Raw genomic sequence first — 23881 nt, forward strand, 5'->3', positions numbered from 1 at the left:
CCTCAGCACAGTTGTTGGATATCATAACAAAACACCCTTTTGCAAAATTTCATTCAAATCGGATAATAATTGCGCCCTCTAGCGGCTCAAGAAGTCAAGTCCCCAGATCGGTTTATATGGCAGCTATATCAGGTTATGAACCGATTTGAACCATCCTCAGCACAGTTGTTGGAAGTCATAATAAAACAACTACTGCAAAATTTCAGCCAAATCGGATAAGAATTACGCCCTCTTGCGGCTCAAGAAGTCAAGACCCCAGATCGGTTTATATGGCAGCTATATCAGGTTATGGATCGATTTAAACCATACTCAGCAGAGTTGTTGGAAGTCATAACAAAATACTTCGTGCAAAATTCCATTCAAATCGGATAATAATTGCGCCCTCTAGTGGCTCAAGAAGTCAAGACCCCAGATCGGTTCATATGGCAGTTGTACCAGTTTATGAACCGATTTAAACCATACTCAGCACAGTTGTTGGAAGTCATAGCAAAACACGTCTTGCAAATTTTCAGCCAAATCGGATAGAAATTGCGACCTCTAGTGGCTCAAGAAATCAAGTCCCCAGATCGGTTTATATGGCAGCTATATCATGTTTTGGACCGATTTGAACCATATTTGGCGCAGTTATTGGCAGTCATAGCATAACACGTCGTGCAAAATTTCATTCAAATCAGATAAGAATTGCGCCCTCCAGAGGCTCAAGAAGTCAAGACCCAAGATCGGTTTATATGGCAGCTATATCAGGTTATGGACCGATTTGAACATGCAACATTTCAGCCAAATCGAATAAGAATTGCGGCCTCTAGCGGCTCAAGAAGTCAAGTTCCCAGATCGGTTTATATGGCAGCTATACCAAAACGTGAACCGATATAGCCCATTTACAATCCCAACTAACCTACCCGAATAAGAAATATTTGTGCAAAATTTCAAGCGGCTAGCTTTACTCCTTCGAAAGTTAGCGTGCTTTCGACAGACAGATGGACGGACAGGCGGACGGACATGGGTAGATCGACTTAAAATGTCATGACGATCAAGAATATATATGCTTCATGGGGTCCTAGACTGATATTTCGAGGAGTTACAAACAGAATGACGAAATTAGTATGCCCCCACCCTATGGTAGAGGGTATAAAAATGAGTATACCCCCATCCTATGGTGGAGGGTATAATAAAATGTTTATTCGGTTTAGACTCTTTAACGGGATATCGGTCTGTATGGAAAATATATCAAAATATAGTCCGATCCGAACCATATTTGGGACGGATGTCGGGAGAACTAAGACTACCCACTGTTTGAAATTTCAGCGAAATCGGGTAATAAATAGAGCTATTATGGGCTTCAGATCCTTTATCTGGGGATCGGTCTATATGGCAGCTATATCTAAATATAGTCCGATCTGAATCATATTTGGGTCCTATATTAGGAGGCGTAAAACTACTCAATGTTTCAAATTTCAGCGAAATCTGTTAAAATATAAAGGTTTTATGGGCTTGAGACCCTTAATCGGCAGATCGGTCTATATGGCAGCTATATCTAAATATAGTCTGATCTGAACCATATTTGGGTCCTATGTTAGGCGGCCTCAAACTACTCACTGTCTCAAATTTCAGCGAAATCGGTTACAAAATAAAGCTTTTATGGGCTTTAGACCCTTTATCGGGAGATCGGTATATATGGCAGTTATATCCAAATATAGTCCGACTTGGACCACATTTGGGTCAGATGTTGGTAAGACTAAAACTACTCACTCTTTAAAAGTTCAGTAAAATCGGTTAAAAAATAAAGTTTTTATGGGCTCTAGACCCTTTATCGGGAGATCAGTCTATATGGCAGCTATATCTAAATATAGTCCGATCTGAACCACATTTGGGTCCTATGTTAGGAGGCGTAAAACTAATCACTGTTTCAAATTTCAGCGAAATCGGTTAAAAAATAATTTTTTTATGGGCTTTAGTCCCCTAATCGGGAGATCGGTCTATATGGTAGCTATATCTAAATATAGTCCCATTTGAAACATATTTGGGTCCTATGTTAGGAGTCGTAAAACTACTCAATGTTTCAAATTTCAGCGAAATCGGTTAAAAAATAAAGGTTTTATGAGCTTCAGGCCCTTAATCGGCAGATCGGTCTATATGGCAGCTATATCTAGATATATTCCGATTTGATACATTTTTTGGTCAGATATCAGGAGGCTTAAGATAACCCTCTGTTTCAAATTTCAGCGAAATCGCTTAAAAAATAAAGCTTTTATGTGCTTTTGACCCTTAATCGGGAGATCGGTCTATATGGCAGCTATATCTAAATATAGTCCGATTTGACACTTATTTACGTCATATATCAGGAGGCTTAAGATAACCCTCTGTTTCAAATTTCAGCGAAATCGGTTACAAAATAAAGCTTTTATGGGCTTTAGACCTTTTATCGGGAGATCGGTCTATATGGCAGCTATATCCAAATATGGTCCGATTTGGCCAGTTCAAGAATTTAACCAGCGTTTTCCAAAAAAGACGTATCTGTGCCAAATTTCAGCTCAATATCTCAATTCTTGAAGGCTCTAGAGTGATTACAACAGACGGACGGACAGACGGATAGACAGATAGACACACGTACATCGTTAAATGGTCTTAGAATTTTACGACGATCCAAAATATGCATACTTTGTAGGGTCGGAAATTGATATTTTGATATCATGAAATGATATAATGACTAAATGAATATACCCCCTATCCTACGGTGGTGGGTATAAAAATATATTGGGTTGCCCAAAAAGTAATTGCGGATTTTTCATATAGTCGGCGTTGAAAAATTTTTCACAGCTTGTGACTCTGTAATTGCATTCTTTCTTCTGTCAGTTATCAGCTGTTACTTTTAGCTTGCTTTAGAAAAAAAAGTGTAAAAAAACTATATTTGATTAAAGTTCATTCTAAGTTTTATTAAAAATGCATTTACTTTCTTTTAAAAAATCCGCAATTACTTTTTGGGCAACCCAATAATTTTTGCTAGGTAGAATTGACATCAGCTCAAATGCTGCAAAATTTCTGAATCTATTTTTCTTTTCTCTTTAAGGTTAATTTTTTGCTAGTAGAATGGTTTAGTAGGCATGTCGTCTAGTTTGCAAACCATTCCCTTATGGCAACATTTTCATTTTTCAATTTATATTTTCGCTTGCAGCGAATGACTACAATTGTTGTTGTTGTTTTTTTTTTCCTATATACCATGTTTCTCCTTTCACTCCTTTCACTCTCTTTACCCACTTTATGCAATGCAGGTTAAAGTTTAATTTAAGCAAATGATTTTAATCTCCATTGCAAACTGATGATTGAAAAATGTGTAGTAATTAACAAAATATTTAACATATTTGTTGTTTTCCAGGCCTCTGTTCATCGGACACGACATGCGGGCTTAAAACGAAACGATATGGCTGCAAACAACGGAACTACAGCAGCCATTGTCCATACTCAAGGGACCATGGCGGCGACAACCGCCTCAACAGGAGGAGTAGGAATGAAGCCCACATACCAACAATATCAACAACAACGTAGAATTCAATTTCAACAACAACAACAAAAACAGCAAATGCAATTGCAACAACCCTACTACACGGTAAACATTGCAAATTTGCCAAAGTCCAATAAAGCCTCAGTGGCATCAGGATATGCTACAAATGGGGTCATGGGAAGTGGAGTTGGTGGTGGTGGTGGTGGTGTTGGTGTAGGTGTAGGCAGCTATGACATTCAACATCAACAAATGCCTGCCAACAACCAACAGCAGCAGCAGTTTATGCAGGCTGGTCTTACTCAGCAACGTCTAAACAATGGCCACATTCAACAGCAACCGCATCAACATTCACAGCAAACGAAATCCCTCAATACACAGGCAATGAGCCGCATACCAATCCAACATCAAAAGATGCAACCACATCAGCAACAGCAAACAACACAACAACAGCAGCAACAACATCCTTCACAACATCCACAAATGCAGGCGGCAGCATCATCGTTCAATCACATTTCGAAAAATGCCACAAATCTATTGAACGATATATACGAGCGTAACTTGTTGAGCCATACGACATTTGTGGAAAGTGAGCAACAACAACAGCAGCAACAATTGCTGCTGCAACAACAGCAACAGCAATTTTTGCTGCAACAAAGAAATGCTGCCAGGCCTCAAATTCCCCTGCCTACGCAATGGTCACAAAAGGGCCCCTTAAGGACTTTTAATAAAATCATAGCGCCCCCCACGTCGGGCGCCAATTATCAACAACATTTTCAATTTTCCGACTCCTATGTGGAACCGGTGGATACCAAAAAATATTTCCTGCTGGAATCGCAACATCCACCACCACCACCAGCTCCCCTAAATCATGTCTATGAAACCATACGCGAGAGGCCACCTATGCCGCCGCCACCGCCCGAACGTAATCAGAATCAGGCAACACCCCCACCCTTGCCACCCTCGCGTCTGCTCAAGAAGAAATTGATGGCCAGCCAAGGTGGCGTTGCAACATCTGGCAGTGCCTCCGGCACCAATGGCCGAGCACATAAATCTCACAAAAAGTCCAGCCATGACAAGGATGTGGATAAGAAAGCGTCACATGGCAGCAAATTAACGCACAATCAGCCGCCCGCTTATGTGGCCCCGCCACCACTTCTGGCGGCCAATGGTGCAGCGCCGAAAATGACGCCGTCATATCCCTACAATCCCCAGCAAAGAACCAAAGCCGATGGAGAACATAAATCCATGCTGTATCAGCAGTTGAGGGAACAGAAGAATGCACATCAGCCCCAGAAAATGAACCAAAATGCCAGCAACGAAGGCAACAGCAATGGTGGGCAACATTTAAATAATAACATGCCAAAACATGTCTCCTCTGCATCTTCTTGCCAGGCGACAGGCAATGCAACGCGTGAACATCCTTTGGGAGCCCACGATGAAAATGCCCCACACCAACGTGCAGCTACAAATGCCTCAACTACCTCCTGCAATAATAACACAAGCGTACCCAATGAAAGCTTCTCATCCCTAATGGAGGAGCATGAACAGGAAGTCATGCAACAACTCTCGGTGGAACAGACCCTGCAGCAGGCTGGCCTATTGCCCACCAACGGTGGCGGCCTCCATCAGCCATGCTCGTCTACAGCTGCCACGGCTACGGCCTTGCAAAATAATAATGGACGCAACAATAGACCCTCAGCCCTGCCCATCGTATTCGAAGAGGATACGGGCGAGTTTCAGGATGTGTTGGTACTCGAACAGGATGGCACGGCCAAATTGCCCTACCGGCATGGCAAAAAGATTGAAGTCAGTCTTGAAACGGCACAAGCAATGGCTGCAGCCGCCTATTATGCCAGGTGAGTAAAGTTTATTACAAAAACGTAGCAACAACAAATAGGGGGATACTTTTGAATTTGAAAGAAGATAAATGGGTGTAGGGAATTTTGTGATTTAGGGGAGAGTGAAAAAGGGTGGATGTTTAATTAGATTTTTTGAAAATAGGGATGCGGAATGTCAAATCTTGGGTTTGTTGGGTAAATCCCTACTGTCCCCATGCAAATGCAAATTTTGCCCATGAACATTCCACTAAGGCACAGGGGCAAACTTCTTACATATCAATGAGTGCAGTCCGATTCAAGCGTAAGCTCAATGATAAGGGACCTCCTTTTTATAGCCGAGTCCGAACGGCGTGGCGTGTGGTAACACAATGTTAGTACTCAATATTGAAAACTATGGGAAATTCCTACTGTCCCCAACTACTCATGAAAAAATCTTTAAAAATAGAACAAAAACTCTAAACGAACTGATAGTCACCTAAACGGAATATTTAAATTGAAAACATAAGCGAAAACATATTTTTAAGTCAACAAGCGTTGGTAGATTCCTACTGTCCCCATTTACTTACAAAAAATAATCTTCAAAAAAAAAAAAATAATTTTTTTGAAATCAGGGATGCGGACCATCAATGAAGACCATAGTAGAAGTCACTGGGTAATATTTCAGTCCATTCGAATAAGAATTGCGCCTTGTAGGGTCTCGAGAAGCAAAATCGCGAGATCGGTTTATATGGAAGCTGTATCAGGCTATAAATCGATTTAGACCATATTGGACACATACGACATATAGTAGCTCAAGAAACAAGATCCAATATCGGTTTATATGGCAACTATACCAGGTTATGGATCGATTTGAACCATACTGAGCACAGTTATTGAAAGTCATAACAAAACACTTCATGCAAAATTTCAGCAAAATCGGATAAGAATTGCGCCCTCTAGAGAACTAAGAAGTCAAGATCCCAGATCGGTTAATATGGCAGCTATATGAGGTTATGTACCGATTTAAACCATGACTAGCACAGTTGTTTAAAGTCATAACAAATCACTTCATGCAGAATTTCAGCCAAATCGGATGAGAATTGCGCCCTCTAGTGGATCAAGAAGTCAAGATCCAAGATCGGTTTATATTGCAACTACATCAGGTTATAGATCGACTAAAATCATACTTAGCACAGTTATTGGAAGTCATAAGAAAACACTTCATGCAGAATTTAGGCCAAATCGGATGAGTATAGCGCCCTCTAGTGGCTCAAGAAGTCAAGATCCAAGATCGGTTTATATGGCAGCTATATCAGGTTATGTACCGATTTAAACCATGACTAGCACAGTTGTTTATAGTCATAACAAATCACTTCATGCAGAATTTCAGCCAAATTGGATAAGAATTGCGCCCTCTAGTGGCCCAAGAAATCAAGATCCAAGATCGGTTTATATGGCAACTATATCAGGTTATTAACTGATTTAAACCATACTCAGCACAGTTGTTGGACGTAATAATAAAACACCTCATGTTAAATTTGAGTCAAATCGGATAAGAATGGCGCCCTCTAGAGGCCTAAGAAGTCAAGATCCCAGATCGGTTTATATGGCAGCTATATCATGCTATGTACCGATTAAAACCATGCCTAGCACAGTTGTTAAAGTCATAACAAACCACTTCATGCAAAATTTCAGCCAAATCGGATAAGAATTGCGCCCTCTAGAGGCCTAAAAAGTCAAGTTCCCAGGTCGGTTTATATGACAGCTATATCAGGTTATAGACCGATTTAAACCATACTTAGCACAGTGGTTGGAAGTCATAACAGAACACTTCAAGCTAAATCTCAGCCAAATCGCATGAGAATTGCGCCCTCTAGTGGCTCAAGAAGTCAAGATCCAAGATCGGTTTATATGGCAGCTATATCAGGTTATGAACCGATTTGAATCATTCTTAATACATTTTTTGGAAGTCAGAACAGAACACTTCATGCAAAATCTCAGCCAAATCGGATAAGAATTGCGCCCTCTAGTGGCACAAGAAGTCAAGACAGCTGTTAGAAGTCATATTAAAAGGATACTCGTATGTACCGGAGAGACGGACAGGCGAATGGACTTGGGTAGATCGATTTAAAATGTCATGATAATCAAAAATAAATTCCTTATGGGGTCTTTGACGCATGTTTCGAGGGGTGGCAAAATTTGTATACCCCCATCCTATTGTTGAGGGTATAAAACCATTTTTTATATACCCCCTAATCATTTAGTCATTCCGTTTGCAACACATCGAAATATCAATTTCCGACCCTACAAAGTATATATATTTCGGATCGTCGTAAAATTCTAAGACGGTTTAACTATGTTCGTGTGTCTGTCCGTCTATCCGTCCGTCCGTCTGTCTGTTGTCATCACTCTTATTTTACTTTAATTGGCTATGACAGAATATTTGTTCCACCAACTGAACGTAGACTAGCGTTCCAAGCGCTTCGATCTTCTGCGCTCATTCTAAAATCTCTGACGCCAAGTTTCGAGGTGTCTCCCACAACTTGATCTTTCCATCGAGCTTTTGGTCTTCCCGGTTTGCGTGTACCACCGTGTTTGCCTTCAAAAGACTTTTTTGCAGGAGCTTCTTCATCCATTCTGACAACATGACTTAGCCAACGCAGCCGTTGTATTTTGATGCGTGTAACTATGCTATCGTCGTCATATTACTCATACAGCTTGTGGTTCATACGACGCCTATATTCTCCATTAACGCAAACTGGTCCATATATTTTACGAAGAATTTTTCTCTCAAACACTTCAAACACTGCCTCGTCTGCTTTCACAAGTACCCATGCCTCAGAACCATATAACAACACGGGTAGTATAAGTGTTTTGTATAGTGTAATCTTCGTCTGTCGAGAGGTGGCCGTGTTTATAAACTGCCTACTTAGTCCAAAGTACCATCTGTTTGCCAGTATTATTCTTCGCTTAATCTCAAAACTGGTGTCATTCGTTTCGGTTATGGCGATGCCGAGGTAGATAAAGTTACTGACTATCTCAAAGTTGTGGTTCCCAACTTTCTCCATTTTCTTTATCTGCTCGGTTGTGCAAGTCTTTTTGGGAGTTGAAACCATCCATTTCGTCTTATCTCAATTTACCGCCAGACCCATTTTCACTGACTCTCTTTCGATTCTTTCAAAGGCTGCAGTTACTACTTCCGATGACCCCGACCTATGATATCGATGTCGTCGGCAAAGGCGAGTAGCATGTGTTCTCTTGTGATTAGTGTGCCATATCTATTCACATCTGCATCTCGCATAATCTTCTCCAGCAGGTTATAAAAGAGACCACACGATAGGCTGTCTCCTTGTCTGAAACCTCGTTTGGTATTAAATGGTTCGGAGAGATTCTTTCCTATTCTTACTGAGGAACGCGTATCAGCAAGTTTCGTCCTGCTGGGATACCAAACGTAAAAGGAGTATCGAAGGCGGTTTTGTAGTCAACATAGAGTTGATAGGTGTTGATTTGTCCTTCTCGGGTCTTTTCCAGGATTTGCCACAGTGTGAATATCTGGTCTAGGATGGATTTACCTGGTCTAAAGCCGCATTGATAGGACCCAATTGTCTCATTGACTTTAGGTTTTAATCTTTCACATAGTACGCTCGGGAGGAAACTTATTCCTCTGTAGTTGGCACATTCCGTCTTTTCTCCTTTCTTGTGTACATGACATAGTATGCTGAGGTTCCAATCATCGAGTTTGCGTTCTTCTTGCCAGATCGCGCAGATAAGCTGATGCATACGCCTTATCAGCGTGTCGCCTCCGGTCTTAAATAGTTCAGCGGGTAACACGTCGGCTCCTGCTGCCTTGTTGTTCTTTAGTCGGGTCACTGCTACTTGGACCTCATTCTGACTAGGAGGTAAACATTCTATACCATCATCAGGGATTGGTTCTGCAGTATCCTCTTCGCCGCCAACGTCGGACACTTACAGTTGGTTAAAATGTTCTTTCCATATTCTCAGCATGTTATCGGTGTCAGTTACCAAATTTCCTTCTTTGTCTCTGCAGGAGGATGTGCCTGCATCAAAGCCATCGGTTTGATGTTTAATTCTTTGGTAGAATTTCCGGACTTCATTCTGACTCTTGTACACCTCAATTCGCTCACACTCACGTCTTTCCATTTCCTTTTTTTCTGCGGAATAGACGTTTCACCTCTCTCCTTTTCTACCGATACAGCTATATCCAAATATGGTTCGAGTTGGCCCGTTCAATAGCTTCAAATTTTGAAGGCTGTAGAGTGACATCGTACTTGGGTACCGGAAGCCCCCTCCAAGAAACCCATGGTACGACCAAGAGGGTCGAGGTGCTACTGAAGCCAAGAATGCAGCATATAGAGCAACCCTGTAATCAGTAGCAAAATTTGAAGCTATTGAACGGGCTAACTCGAACCATATTTGGATATAGCTGCCATATAGACCGATCTTCCGATAAAGGGTCTAATGCCCCTGAATGCTTTACTTTTTATCCGATTATCCGAAACAGTGAGTAATTTCGGGACTCCCAACATTCGACCCAAATATGGTTCAGATCTGACTATATTTAGATATAGCTGTTATATAGACCGATCTCCCGAAAGAGGGTCTAATGCCCATAAATGCTTTATTTTTAATCCGATTTCGCTGATATTTGATAAAGTGAATAATTTCGGGACTCCCAACATTCGACCTAAATATGGTTCAGATCTGGCTTTATTTAGATATAGCTGCCATATAGACCGATCTCCCGATAAAGGGTCTAATGCCCCTAAATGCTTTATTTTTTTATCCAATTTCGCTGAAATTTGAAACAGTGAGTAGTTTTGGGACTCCCAACATTCGACCCAAATATGGTTCCGATCTGACTAAATTTAGATATAGCTGCAATATAGACCTATCTCCCGATAAAGGGTCCAATGCCCATAAAAGCTTTGTTTACTACTTGATTTCGCTGAAATTTGAAACAGTGAGTTATCTTAAGCCTCCTGACACCTGGCCTAAATATGGTTCAGATCTGACTATATTTAGATATAGCTGCCATATAGACCGATCTCCCGATAAAGGGTCTAATACCCCAAAATGCTTTATTTATAACCCGATTTCGCTGAAATTTGAAACAGAGAGTTATCTTAAGCCTCCTAATATCTGACCTTAATATATATCAAATCGGACTATAGTTAGGTACAGCTGCCATAAAGACCTATCACCCGATAAATGGTCTGAAGTCCATAAAAGTTTTATTTTTTATTCAATTTCACTGAAAGTTCAGATGGTATGGTTCAGATCGGACTTTATTTTGATATAGTTGCCATATAGACCTATCACCCGATAAAGGGTCTAAAGGTCATAAATGCTTTGTTTACTACTTGATTTCGCTGAAATTTGAAACAGTGAGTTATCTTAAGCCTCCTGACACCTGGCCTAAATATGGTTCAGATCTGACTATATTTAGATATAGCTGCCATATAGACCGATCTCCCGATAAAGGGTCTAATAGCCCAAAATGCTTTATTTTTTATCCGATTTCGCTGAAATTCGAAACAGTGAGAAGTTTTAAAACTCCCAACATTCGACCCAAATATGGTTCAGATCTGACTAAATTTAGATATAGGTGCTATATAGACCTATCACCCGAAAAAGGGTCTAATGCCCATAAATGTTTTATTTTTTATCCAATTTCACTGAAATTCTAAACAGTGAGTAATTTCGGGACTCCCAACATTCGACCCAAATATGGTTCGGATCTGACTATATTTAGATGTAGCTGCAATATAGACCTATCTCCCGATAAAGGGTCTGAAGCCTATAAAAGTTTTATTTTTTAACCGATTTTACTTAAATTTGAAACAATGAGTAGTTTTAGGCCACCCAATATCCGACCCGAATATGGTTTAGATCGGACTATATTTAGATATAGCTGCCATATAGACCGATCTGGCGATAAGGGGTCTGAAGCCCACAAAAGCTTTATTTATTACCCGATTTCTCTGAAATTTGAAACAGTGAATTTTTTAAGCCTTTAGGGGAGCCCCTTATAGAAACAGCTCTCGATTTAGAGTCTTGGCCCTATAAAAAGCGCATTTATTATCCGTTTTCGTTGAAATTTGACGCAGTGACTTATGTTAGGTTTGTCGACATCCATGTCCTTTATGGTTCAGATCGGTTTATATTTGGATATATCTGCCAAAAAAATAATCTAAGGTTAAGAAGCTTTGGTGGATTCCTACTGTCCCCATTTACTAACTTTAATTACTTTCCAAAATAGAGAAACGGAAAATCAAAGTTCTTATTTGTGATCAAACCAGTGTTTATAATACAAAAAAGTTTAAAAATACATTACATTTCCATTGCCGTTTTGAGAATTTTTGAAGAAAATCTCTTAGAAAATTTATGTATAAAATGTAAGAAAAACCAATTTTGACAAAACAATTTTTTCAAAAAAAAAAAAAAAAAAAAAAAAATTAAAAATGTCTGTCAATTAGTTCTAAAGATTTTGATAAAAAAATTTTTGACAAAATTAGCATACCATGAAACATTTCTAATAAGATAATTTTTGAAATTAAAATTTTTTTTTCAAATTCGGTCAACCAACAATGCTTTGTGAGACTCCTCCAAACTTCCCCTTGGAATATTGTTCAGCAATATTTTGCAGTCCTTCAACTAGTAGTGAAAGTCATACAATGGCTAAGTCCTTCTTCACATGGAGTGTTAATTAAGTGCCCTGCATCAAAACAACTCGGTTAGTTTTTTTTTCGCTTATTGTGTTTTGCCAAATAGGAATACGGCAGCTTTTGTCTCATTTACGTTAGTGGCGGCACCACTTTGTTACATTTTTTGTTGTTGTAAAAAAGGAAGGGAAGGAAGAGCACTGCATTGCAATGTTTAAAAGCTTCGATGCATACAGATTAGATGCCACTCGTGAATCTGTTGCACAGCACAGAAGGGGAAACTGGTATTTAGGGAAATTTTTTGTTTTCATCCTAAAATAGTTTCCTAAAGACAATGGCCGCTCACGAACATGGTGGAAGACGAAAGCAAACGTTTGGCTCGAAAATTGATGAATAGAACTCTGAAAGGATGTGCCAGTTGAAGGAGTTTTCTAGATCCTTGGTGAAGATTACATTGAATGCTGTTTTTTATGATGCAACGAGGAAAATGACATGAAAGAGAAGACCAAATAGGGCCGTGTGTAATTGGACCTAAAGGATTTAAAATGCTGGTGAAATACATGTAATTTTATTATTTTTCTTTTTGAAGGTTCTTTACCGAAGCCGAAGACTCTTTAAGTGAGGCTAAATGCTGACGTGCATACAAAAAATATCTTACAGCTTAGAAAAGTTAGAAAAGGATTATTCACATTGTAAGATTTTTTTTAAATCTCATAATAAGGACTTTACTGAACTTTTTGAGATAAGAATTCCCAAGAGATCTCTTTGCGATATTTACGAGTATTTCATTGTAACAACACTTCTTTATATGAGTATTCTCCCTACAATAAAGCGCCAGCAGCTTAGTTGCACTTTGTGGTGCAAGGACTAGATTCCAATTAAATCAAAAAAACTGCTACGATTCTAGCTAAGAATGATTTGGAGCTTCTAAGGGGCAGAAATCCCATTCGGCTTTGTTTACGAGGAGGATTTGGAGCCTCTAAGGCGTAGAAATCCAGCTCAGCTTTGCAGAAAGGTCGAAAGGGTCTTCCAGATGGCTTATGATGGGACTAGGTAAAGCTTATCTCGGTGCCACCTTTCCTCAACAGAGCGAGTAACACACTGATTCTATCCCTAGACTAGTACCAACTTGACTGGTCTCAAAGCGACTGGATACACCGGTTGCTAAAAAAAGATGCACAAACTGTGGATCTCATGACAAAGATAAGGGATAGAGTAGAACATGGCACCACGCAATCTGGGGCAATTTAAGGACATTCCTAATAATAAACACCTCAACTAACCTGCTCAGGATTCAAACAGAAGAGGATTTGCTGGTTCTAAAGGGCAGGCGTCCAGTTCAGCTCTGTATGAATGCCCAACAGGTCTTGGAGAAATTAAGATTGGGTGACGCAAAGCACCACATTTCCTCAACACAATGACTTAGATATCCGACAATGATAAGTATATGGCAGTGATTTTTGTATAGGAAACTGAATAGGATACGCTACATTCAAAAGCGTATTGACAAAATACAAAGATACTGGCCATAGAACGTAGATGGGCAGTACACTCGAAGTGAGATCCGTATACGAAGATGGACGATAGTTTGGGTGACGGCGGTAAAGAAAAGTTGAAAAATAAGTTCGTTGGGGTAGGTTTAGAGAAGCACGCCTTTTAAGACATTAGAAATAACGCTACATGTCTGACCTATAGATTTAAGTCGATAGGTGGAGATTTAAGGCGAAGGGTGGAGAGATACTCGGAGCAGATCATGCTAATAGAGGACAAGAGTCGCTTGCTCGTTTTTGACCATAGAACTTAACAACCAACCAATAAAATCAAGGAACTATTTTCCAATCTAATGGCCAAAGAAGGAAGAGACAATATTGCTTTGCCAACCCAAAGTATAGAAGAAGGTGTATGGCAACACCATACTCGTAATCATAGTGAATAGCAACTCAGTCCCTCAGTCCAACTTGAAGCCATCTATGGAAACCGAGGACTCATTGTCTATAAACAATGCATTCGCTTCCCACTCCTCCCCCACGACATAGCGAATTCGGAGATTCTTTCTCGTATCGGTCTCGGTGCCAGATAGTCTAAGAAGGAATTTGGCAACACCATACTCGGTTGGTAACTCAGTCCCTGATACCATCTTGGAGCCATCTATGAAGACCGAGGACTCATTCACTACAAACATTGGATTTGACTCCCACTTCTCCCCCCCAAAAAACCAAATTCCGAAGATCCTTTCTCGTATTGGTCTTTGTGCCAGGTAGTTTAGGACCCTCCTCAGTCTGCCCACCGCATCCTTGATATCCAAAATGGAACCGTGGCGGTATCCTTTCTCCATGCCAAGTTCCTACATGCCAAGTTCCCACTAACTAATCGCAATCTTTGCGGCACAGTTCCGAATAAAGACCTTGATAGGTTGCATACCCAGCATCGCTTCCAAACCTCTTTGCTGTGTGGACCTTAACGCATCTGTCATTCCGATGCAGGCCAGTCCTTGCAACTTCTACAACTCTTCTCCACAGCCTTAGAACTTAACAACCAACCAATAAAATCAAGGAACCATTTTCAAATCTAATGGCCAAAGAAGGAAGAAACAATATTGCTTTGCCAACCCAAAGTATAGAAGAAGGTGTATGGCAACACCATAATCGTAATCATAGTGAATAGCAACTCATTCCCTCAGTCCAACTTAAAGCCATCCATGAAGACCGAGGACTCATTGTCTATAAACACTGCATTCGCCTCCCAGTCCTCCCTCACGACAAAGCGAATTCGGAGATTCTTTCTTGTATCGGTCTCGGTGCCAGGTAGTCTTAACAGGAATATGGCAACACCATACTCGGTTGGTAACTCAGTCCCTGATACTATCTTGGAGCCATCTATGAAGACCGAGGACTCATTCTCTACAAACACTGCATTCGACTCCCACTTCTCCCCCCCAAAAACCAAATTCCGAAGATCCTTTCTCGTATCGGTCTCTGTGCCAGGTAGTTTAAGACCCTCCTCAGTCCACCGCATCGTTGCGGTGGACTGAGGCAACACCATGGCAACACCATACTCGGTTGGTAACTCAGTCCCTGATACCATCTTGGAGCCATCTATGAAGACCGAGGACTCATTCTCTACAAACACTGCATTCGACTAAGCGCAACCTTTGCGGCGCAGTTCCTAATAAAGACCTTGATAGGTTGCATACCCAGCATCGCTTCCAAACCTCCCTGCGGTGTGGACCTTAACGCATCCGTCTTCTGATGCAGGCCAGTCCAGTCATAGCTTTCGACTACACCAAAGTCCCACACTATGTGTCCAAACTAGTCTGACAATGCCCGTGTGCTTCCAGTAAATTGTCTTCTGGCTAACCTCCCCACTTCCTACTACAAATCCTAATGCAGAAGTAGAAGGGCTACGGCGCCTCCGTATTTTTCTTCCAGCCCTGTTTCTAATCGAGGTCTAGAACCAGATATTTCCGAGTGAAGAGGACAAGCTCCGTCTTCCCATTATCAATTCTTTTACCGTAGCCCATCTCAACAGTTGTGGTGGTGAATTTTCCATGATCTCACTGGTCGTCAACAGATCTTTGCCTGGCACGCGCATTTCATTGGTTGGAAGTCTCAGCTCCAATTTGAGTGGTGTTCATAGTCATAGCAAGAAGCTCAGCTGAGAGCTACTGGGTTCACAGGTTGCGGATAGTGGAATGGAGTAGCTGCAAGTGCTGTCGCGAACGATCCGGGGCACCGGCTTTTGCTTAAATACTGAGTGCCTATGATTCTCGGTATGACAAGGCGTGAACTTTGCGTCTTAAAATAACCAATCGCCATCATGTTCCCGCGATGATCTATCTAATGGAATCTCGACGACGATAGCTACCTCCACATGCAAATGTGGCTGCAACACCAACAATAGCATCGAATAAGTAGTACGATGTTGTCCACATTCTCACGTCCATAGGATTTGGATTATCTCTAAGTTCCAGAGATTCGTCGAGAATTCCCCTGCCTGAAGCGTTTCCCATGAAACCCTCCTCTGATCGCACTCCCAAGTCCCAGTTTATATAATGTATATCAGGAGATTGTCGGGTGGAACCCCGTGTGGCCCAGTGCGGCGATTGTTGACCGTAACTCAATAGCCAATAAGGTACTCCTTCGGTTGAAGAGACGTCTTAAATTCTCGTATCACTTCGTGGTGGGTCGTCCTCACATACCCACCCTTGAGGTATGCATATTGTGCCCCACTGAAGATTTCCCGCATCTGTACCAAGTATGGTTCGAATTGGTCTATATATCGATCTACTGATATTTCCCGATATGACTACTTGAGACAGCAACAACAAAGGATAATGGATATGAATTGCTAAACTATATCAAGTTATGGTACGTCTCGGACCATAACAATAGTAGAAGTTATTCTGTAAAATTTCAGCCAATTCGAATAAGAATTGCACCCTTTAGGGGCTCCTGAAGTAAAATCGGAAGATTGGTTTTTATGGGAGCTGTATCAGGCTACAGACCGATTCAGAGTGTCTTGGGAGAAGCCGTTATACAAAATTTCAGCCAAATCGGATAAGAATTGCGCCCTCTAGAGACTTAAGATGTATAATGGGGAGTTCGGTTTATAAGGGAGCTATATCAGTTTATGCACCAATGTAACCATACTAAGTGTAATTGTTGGTAGTCATAATTGCGCCCCCTAGAGGCTAAAGAAGTTTTGTCGGTTTATTTGGCAGCTATATAAGGTTATGCACCGATTTGAACCATATTAGGAACAGTTGTTGAAAGCCACAACAAAACACCTCTTGGAAAATTTCAGCCAGATTTTATAGAAACTGTGCCCTCTAGCGGCTCAAGAAGACAATATCCAAGATTGGTTTTGATGGCAGCTACATAAATTTGGGCACCGAATTTAAATCATACGTTGCATAGTTGTTGAAAGGCATAACAAAACATCTCATGCAAAACTTGAGCCAAAAAGGATACGAATTGCGCCCCCTAGAGGCTCAGGTTATGCACCGATTTGAACTATACATAGCACAGATGCTGGAAGCCATAACAAAAAACCGCATGTAAAATTTCAGCCAATTTGGATAAGAATTGCTACGCTATTGTAGTTAAGTTAGTCAGTCAAGAAGTCAAGTCAAGTTAGTCAGTCAAGAAGTCAAGATCCAAGATGAGTTTATTTGGCAAACATGGACCGATATGGCCCATTTACAATCCCAACTGACTTACACAAATAAGAAGTATTGGATTGCCCAAAAAGTAATTGCGGATTTTTTAAAAGAAAGTAAATGCATTTTTAATAAAACTTAGAATGAACATTAATCAAATATACTTTTTTTACACTTTTTTTCTAAAGCAAGCTAAAAGTAGCAGCTGATAGCTGACAGAAGAAAGAATGCAATTACAGAGTCACAAGCTGTGAAAAAATTTGTCAACGCCGACTATATGAAAAATCCGCAATTACTTTTTGGGCAACCCAATATTTTATATGGGAGCTGTATCAGGCTACAGACCGATTCAGACCATAATAAACACGTACGTTGATGGTCATGAGAGGATCCGTCGTACAAAATTTCAGGCAAATCGGATTATAATTGCGACCTCTAGAGGCTCAAGAAGTCAAGATCCACGATCGGTCAACATGACAGCTATATCAGGTTATGAATCGATTTGAACCTTATTTGGCACAATTATTGAAGGTCATAATAAAATACGTCATGCTAAATTTCAGCCAAATCGGATAGGAATTGCGCCCTCTAGAAGCTCAAGAAGTCAAGTCAATCATATAAACCAGATCGGTTTATATGACAGCTATATCGGGTTATGGACCGATCTATACCATACTTGGCACAGTTGTTGGAAATCATAACGAAACACGTCGTGTAAAATTTCATTCCAATCGGATACGAATTGGGCCCTCTAGAGGCTCAAGAAGTCAAGACCCAAGATCGGTGTATATAACAGCTATACCAGGTTATGGACCGATATAAACCATACTTGGCACAGTTGTTGGATATCATAAAAAAACACATCGTGCAAAATTTCATTCCAATCGGATAAGAATTGCGCCCTCTAGAGGCTCAAGAAGTCAAGACCCAAGATCGGTGTATATGGCAGCTATATTAGGTTATGGACCGATTTGAACAATACTTGGCACAGTTATTGGATATCATAACAAAACACGTCGTGCAAAATTTCATTCCAATCGGATAAAAATTGCGCCCTCTAGAGGCTAGCTTTTCTCTTCAAAAGTTAGCATGCTTTCGACAGACAGACGGACGGACAGACTGACGGTCATAGCTAGATCGACTTAAAATGTCATGACGATCAAGAATATATATATACTTTATGGGGTCTCAGACGAATATTTCGAGTAGTTACAAACAGAATGACGAAATTAGTATACCCCCAGGTCGGGTATAAAAATCTCAGCCAAATCGAACAAAAATTGGGGTTTGTAAAGACTCAAGAAGTTAAATCGGGAGATCGGTTTATATGGGAGCTATATCAGGTTATATACCGATTTGGCCCGTACTTGGTACAGTTGTTGGAAGTCGAAACAAGACACCACTTGTAAAATTTCAGCCCAATCAGACAGAAATTGCAGCTTGTAGGGGCTCAGTAGTCAACTCGGGAGATCTAACTCTGAACTGATATAACCCATTTGCAATCCCCAAACGACCTACATTTATAGTTAGTATCAGTGCAAAATTTCAAGCAGCTACTTTCTCCCGTTCGACTGCTATCGTAATTTCGACAGACGGACAGACATGGCTAGATCGACTCAGAACGTCGAGACGATCAAGAATTTGTATACTTTATGGGATCCTATCCTATACTGGTGGGTATAAACCCTATAAATTTCAGCAGTGCCGAACTTCGGCGGTCTACTACCATGGATTTATATCTTAACCAAATTTCAACGAAATCTGATGAAAGATAGCGGATTTTTTAAACCTAATATCTGAACCGAAGAACAACAAGAACGTTAAACACAACTCACTTTTTCAAATTTCAACGAAGTAAGGAATTATGAGCCCCTTTTGAGGCTTACACCGTAAATCAAATCGATTTTAACCATACAAAGATATTGGGTTGCCCAAAAAGTAATTGCGGATTTTTCATATAGTCGGCGTTGACAAATTTTTTCACAGCTTGTGACTCTGTAATTGCATTCTTTCTTTTGTCAGTTATCAGCTGTTACTTTTAGCTTGCTTTAGAAAAAAAGTGTAAAAAAAGTATATTTGATTAAAGTTCATTCCAAGTTTTATTAAAAATGCATTTACTTTCTTTTAAAAAATCCGCAATTACTTTTTGGGCAACCCAATATCAAGAAAATAATGTACCCAAGACCTTAAATAGGAAGATGAGTCTACACAGCAGCTATACCTAGGAGTCAAACACACATCACAGTTTTAAATTTCAGCGAAACAGAATGTACAGAAGACCATGGAGCTGTTCCATATATGGATCTAACATGACCATATCATGCACCGTCTTGCATCGGAATGGAACGACCACTTTTCCCTTAAACTTCTCAAATGCAACCATAACAAAAATGCAGTGTGACAGCTCTTATGTGACCCCTTTCCTCTTCTTCCTTACAAAAGAATTTCTTAAAAATTAGCAGCACAACTCCTGTAGGAAAAAAGTTTCCACAAAAAAAAAGACCTAAAATCATTGATTTACGACTTGGTCTTAAATGTAAACACCAACACTTCTCGACTCCGAGAAGAGTTGCGAAAGAAGAGAATTTCTTCAAAAAACACAATCGTTAAAAAATTTATTGTCTTCCGGACGATTGAATGAAAGAAGCTAAAAGTGGCTGTAAACAAGAAAAAAAAGTCCAACCACAGATCAGCTAAGGGATAAATAAATGAATAGATGGATTCGCTTGAAAAACTCCCAATAAATATTGTGACACAAACTGGGAATAAGTTTTCCAAGGTGGCATGAAGCAGCAAAGCAGAACCACATCGAATACTATCTTCCATCATTTATTGCAGACATTTTGAAACATCACCGCCGTCACAAGTGATAAAAACCAAAGAAATTGAATAACAAAATGTGGTGGGCCAAAAAGACAATAGACAGCAAGAGACCACATTACATTGGGTCAACAGCAAACAAACAGCAACAACAAATAACGGAATAACTAAAATCAGACATTCGATGTCATCAGTTTTTCTCGTTCTCAAATACAGACATAGACTGATATTCAGACATTCATATCCTAGCTATAGTTGTCTTGAGTGGGTAATGTGGGTGATGGCGTTTGTTTGCTATCATCATCTTTTCTGATTGATTTTTCATTTATCCCCCAAACATTTCGAAATCAGCATTGGTTTCGCAGACAGCGTTTCAATGCAAATAGCTTGAGACTGTGGCATAGAATTTTCCCATTTCAATTGGGTATAATGCTCCCTCCCCATGGGCAAGATATTCAATGTCAGCACTTTAGTGGCCATTTGCTGGGTATCACCGCAAAATAAATTCTCCCTTAGCGTTTGGTTCATTAGTTGATCTTAAGAGTTTTGTTAAAATAAGTTCGAGCTTTGGAAATTGGAATTGAAATTTTGCAAACGAAGAAAGAAAAAATTAAAGAATTTTTTATTGGAAATAGGAAAAACAGTAAATGAAAATAGCAATGAGAAATTAAAATTTTTAAAAAAATTTTAATTAGATTTTTATTAACAAGTAAAAAGGCGTTAAGTTCTGCTGGGCCGAACTTCGGATACCCACCACCTCGGGTATAGACGTAAACCACCATTCGTCAAAATCCGGTTAAAAGTGGATACCTTATGCCCTATAGCAGATACAATATATCAAAATATGTTCCGATTTGGACTAAATACTAATAAATACAAGTCATTGTTCAATTGTGTATAACAAAATATTGATCTTTTTAGTAGTAAACCGATCTGAACCATATACGACACGGATGTCGAAAAGACCAACATAAGTCAATGTATCAAATTTCAGTGAAATCGGATTATAAATGCTCCTTTTATGGGGCCAAGATTTTAAAACGAGATATCGGTCTATATGACAGCTATATCCAAATCTGCACCGATTTGGGCCAAATTGCAGAAAAATGTCGAAGAGCCTAAAACAACTCACAGTCCCAAATTTCGGCGACATCGGGCACTAAATGCCCCTTTTATGGGCCCAAAACCTTAAATCGAGAGATCGGTCAATATGGCAGCTATATCCAAATCTGGAACGATCTGTGCCATATTACAGAAGTATGTCGAGGGGCTTAACTTAACTCACTGTCCCAAATTTCGGCGATATCAGAAAATAAATGCGCCTTTTATGGGCCCATAACCTTAAATCGAGAGATCGGTCTATATGGCAGCTATATCCAAATCTGGACCGATCTGAGCCAAATTGACGAAGGATGTCGAAGGGCCTAGCACAACTTACTGTCCCAAATTTCAGCAAAGTCGGATAATAAATGTGGCTTTTATGGGCCTAAGACCCTAAATCGGCGGATCGGTCTATGTGGCAACTATTTCCAAATCTGAACAGATCTGGGCTAAATTGCAGAAGGATATCGAAGTGCCTAACACAACTCACTGTCCCAAGTTTTGGTAAAATCCGACAATAAATGCGCCTTTTATGGCCCCAAAGCCTAAAATCGAGAGATCGGTCTATATGGCAGCTATATCCAAATCTGGACAAATCTGGGGCAAATTGTATAAGGATATGGAGGGGCTTGTCACAACTCACTGTCCCAAATTTCAGCAAAATTGGATAATAAATGTGGCTTTTATGGGCCTTAGACCTTAAATCGGAGGATCGGTCTAATGGCAGCTATATCCAAATCTGAACCGATCTGGGCCAATTTGACGAAGGATGTCGAAGGTCCTAACACAACTCACTGTCCCAAATTTCAGAATAATCGGATAATAAATGTGGCTTTTATGGGCCTAAGACCCTAAATCGGCCGATCGGTCTATATGGGGGCTGTATCAAGATATAGTCCGATATAGCCCATCTTCGAACTTAACCTGCTTATGGACAAAAAAAGAATTTGTGCAAAGTGTTACCCCAATATCTCTTGTAGACTGTAGACTGTAGCGCGATTTCAAAAGACAGACGGCCAGACGGATGGACATGGCTAGATCGTCTTAGATTTTTACGCTGGTCAAGGATATATTGGGTTGCCCAAAAAGTAATTGCGGATTTTTTAAAAGAAAGTAAATGCATTTTTAATAAAACTTAGAATGATCTTTAATCAAATATACTTTTTTTACACTTTTTTTCTAAAGCAAGCTAAAAGTAACAGCTGATAACTGACAGAAGAAAGAATGCAATTACAGGGTCACAAGCTGTGAAAAAATTTGTCAACGCCGACTATATGAAAAATCCGCAATTACTTTTTGGGCAAACCAATAAATACTTTTTAGGGTCGGCAATGGATATTTCGATGTGTTGCAAACGGAATGACAAAATGAATATACCCTCATCCTTCGGTGGTGGGTATAACAATTGGTCATCATTAGAATTTTGATGATAAATATTCCAAATTTTCCAAATGCTAAAAATTAAATCAAATTCAATTTTTTTAATTTTCTTCAAATTTATGTAGAAAAATTTGTGTAAAAGAAAACTCCAAAGCTAATTTTCTTAAATTCTCCTGGGACCGAACACAGCGTTCCATCATAAGCTTGAATTTTATTTAGGTATTTAATGGACACTACCATCCTCCAACTCATGGGTCAAAAGGCCACAATACTATCCACAAATATCCCTGGTTTCGAAACCTGAAGATATTTTTCCAGAATTGGCATGCGGCTATCATGACCCAAAAGGCCAAAATACAGTCAACAAAAACTCCTAGTTTCGAAAACTAAATATGCTCTTCCAGGATTTGTTTGCAGCTATCGTTGCTTCTGCCGAAGTCTGTTCAGCAGTCCCAAAAGAAATTTTGATATTAAATGCCTTTTTGTCATTATCTGATTGTTTAAGGGGATATCAGGTCTTTGATATCTGCTATATCAGATATCCACTTCCGAATACACAACACTTGAATTCCATATGTTTGCTGTTTTACTGGCTGCCGGATCATTTGTCCCAACATTTTTCAAAGATCTCCTCTCCCTTTACAATATCTCATAATGTTCCACCGTGGTGTTTGTGTTCAATGTCCTTTCAATGACATAAGCAGTCACACAGCGTACATTTGCTTTCCCAAGTAATCAATGGCATATGAATTTCAAATGATTTTTCAATATTTGTATACACCTCTCACCTATACCCCTCAAATTGGTAATCTACAACTACAGAAGTACTTGTAGCCGTATTTGTAGCCAACATTAGGACAACAAAAAACACACTCACCCACATACATAAAAAAATGTATGTTGGCAGGACACTTTGTCTTTGGTAATATTGGATTTGTTATGGCTGTCATGGTTGCTCTTGACTATGGAATTGGCCCAGAAATCCTACAGCGACTAATGTGTGTTACCTCAACAGTTTTTTTGGATGAGACGCGAGACATTTTGACCATATTCAATGGCATAAACAACAGTTTTTTCTTTTTGTCATACAATGTTCTTGCAGAGGATACCGTGGACAGGGTTGCCAACGATTTAATTTTTTTTTATTTAAAAATTTGGAAAATGAAATGAGATAAACCAATTTCGAGAAATTGGTGAACAAAGAAAACACAAATTGTAAAATCTAATAAACAAAAAACATAAATATGAAAAAAAAAATTCCGCAGATCCCGGCCGGGATTCGGAGCAACAGGGAGAACCGTTGCCGTTGGCAAGCTTTCGAAGCCATCAATACAACATCCAACAGATGCACAGAATCATGTGTATACCATGGGAGTAGTGTAATTCGTTTAGGAAAAAATTCAGCCATTACACAGAATCACAT

The 23881-nt window shown here is 39.9% G+C and overlaps 1 protein-coding gene across 1 annotated transcript in view; it reads left to right on the top strand.

The window, feature by feature from the left end:
- Positions 1-23881, top strand: part of LOC106080951 (kinesin-like protein CG14535) — a 436783-nt gene that overhangs the window by 211102 nt on the left and 201800 nt on the right. The window contains exon 6 of the mRNA XM_059365110.1: positions 3374-5355. Within this exon, the coding sequence (XP_059221093.1) occupies positions 3374-5355 (1982 nt within the window). The remainder of the gene's footprint in view (positions 1-3373; positions 5356-23881) is intronic.

This window comes from Stomoxys calcitrans, chromosome 3 (assembly GCF_963082655.1).
Source record: "Stomoxys calcitrans chromosome 3, idStoCalc2.1, whole genome shotgun sequence".
Taxonomy (NCBI): domain Eukaryota; kingdom Metazoa; phylum Arthropoda; class Insecta; order Diptera; family Muscidae; genus Stomoxys; species Stomoxys calcitrans.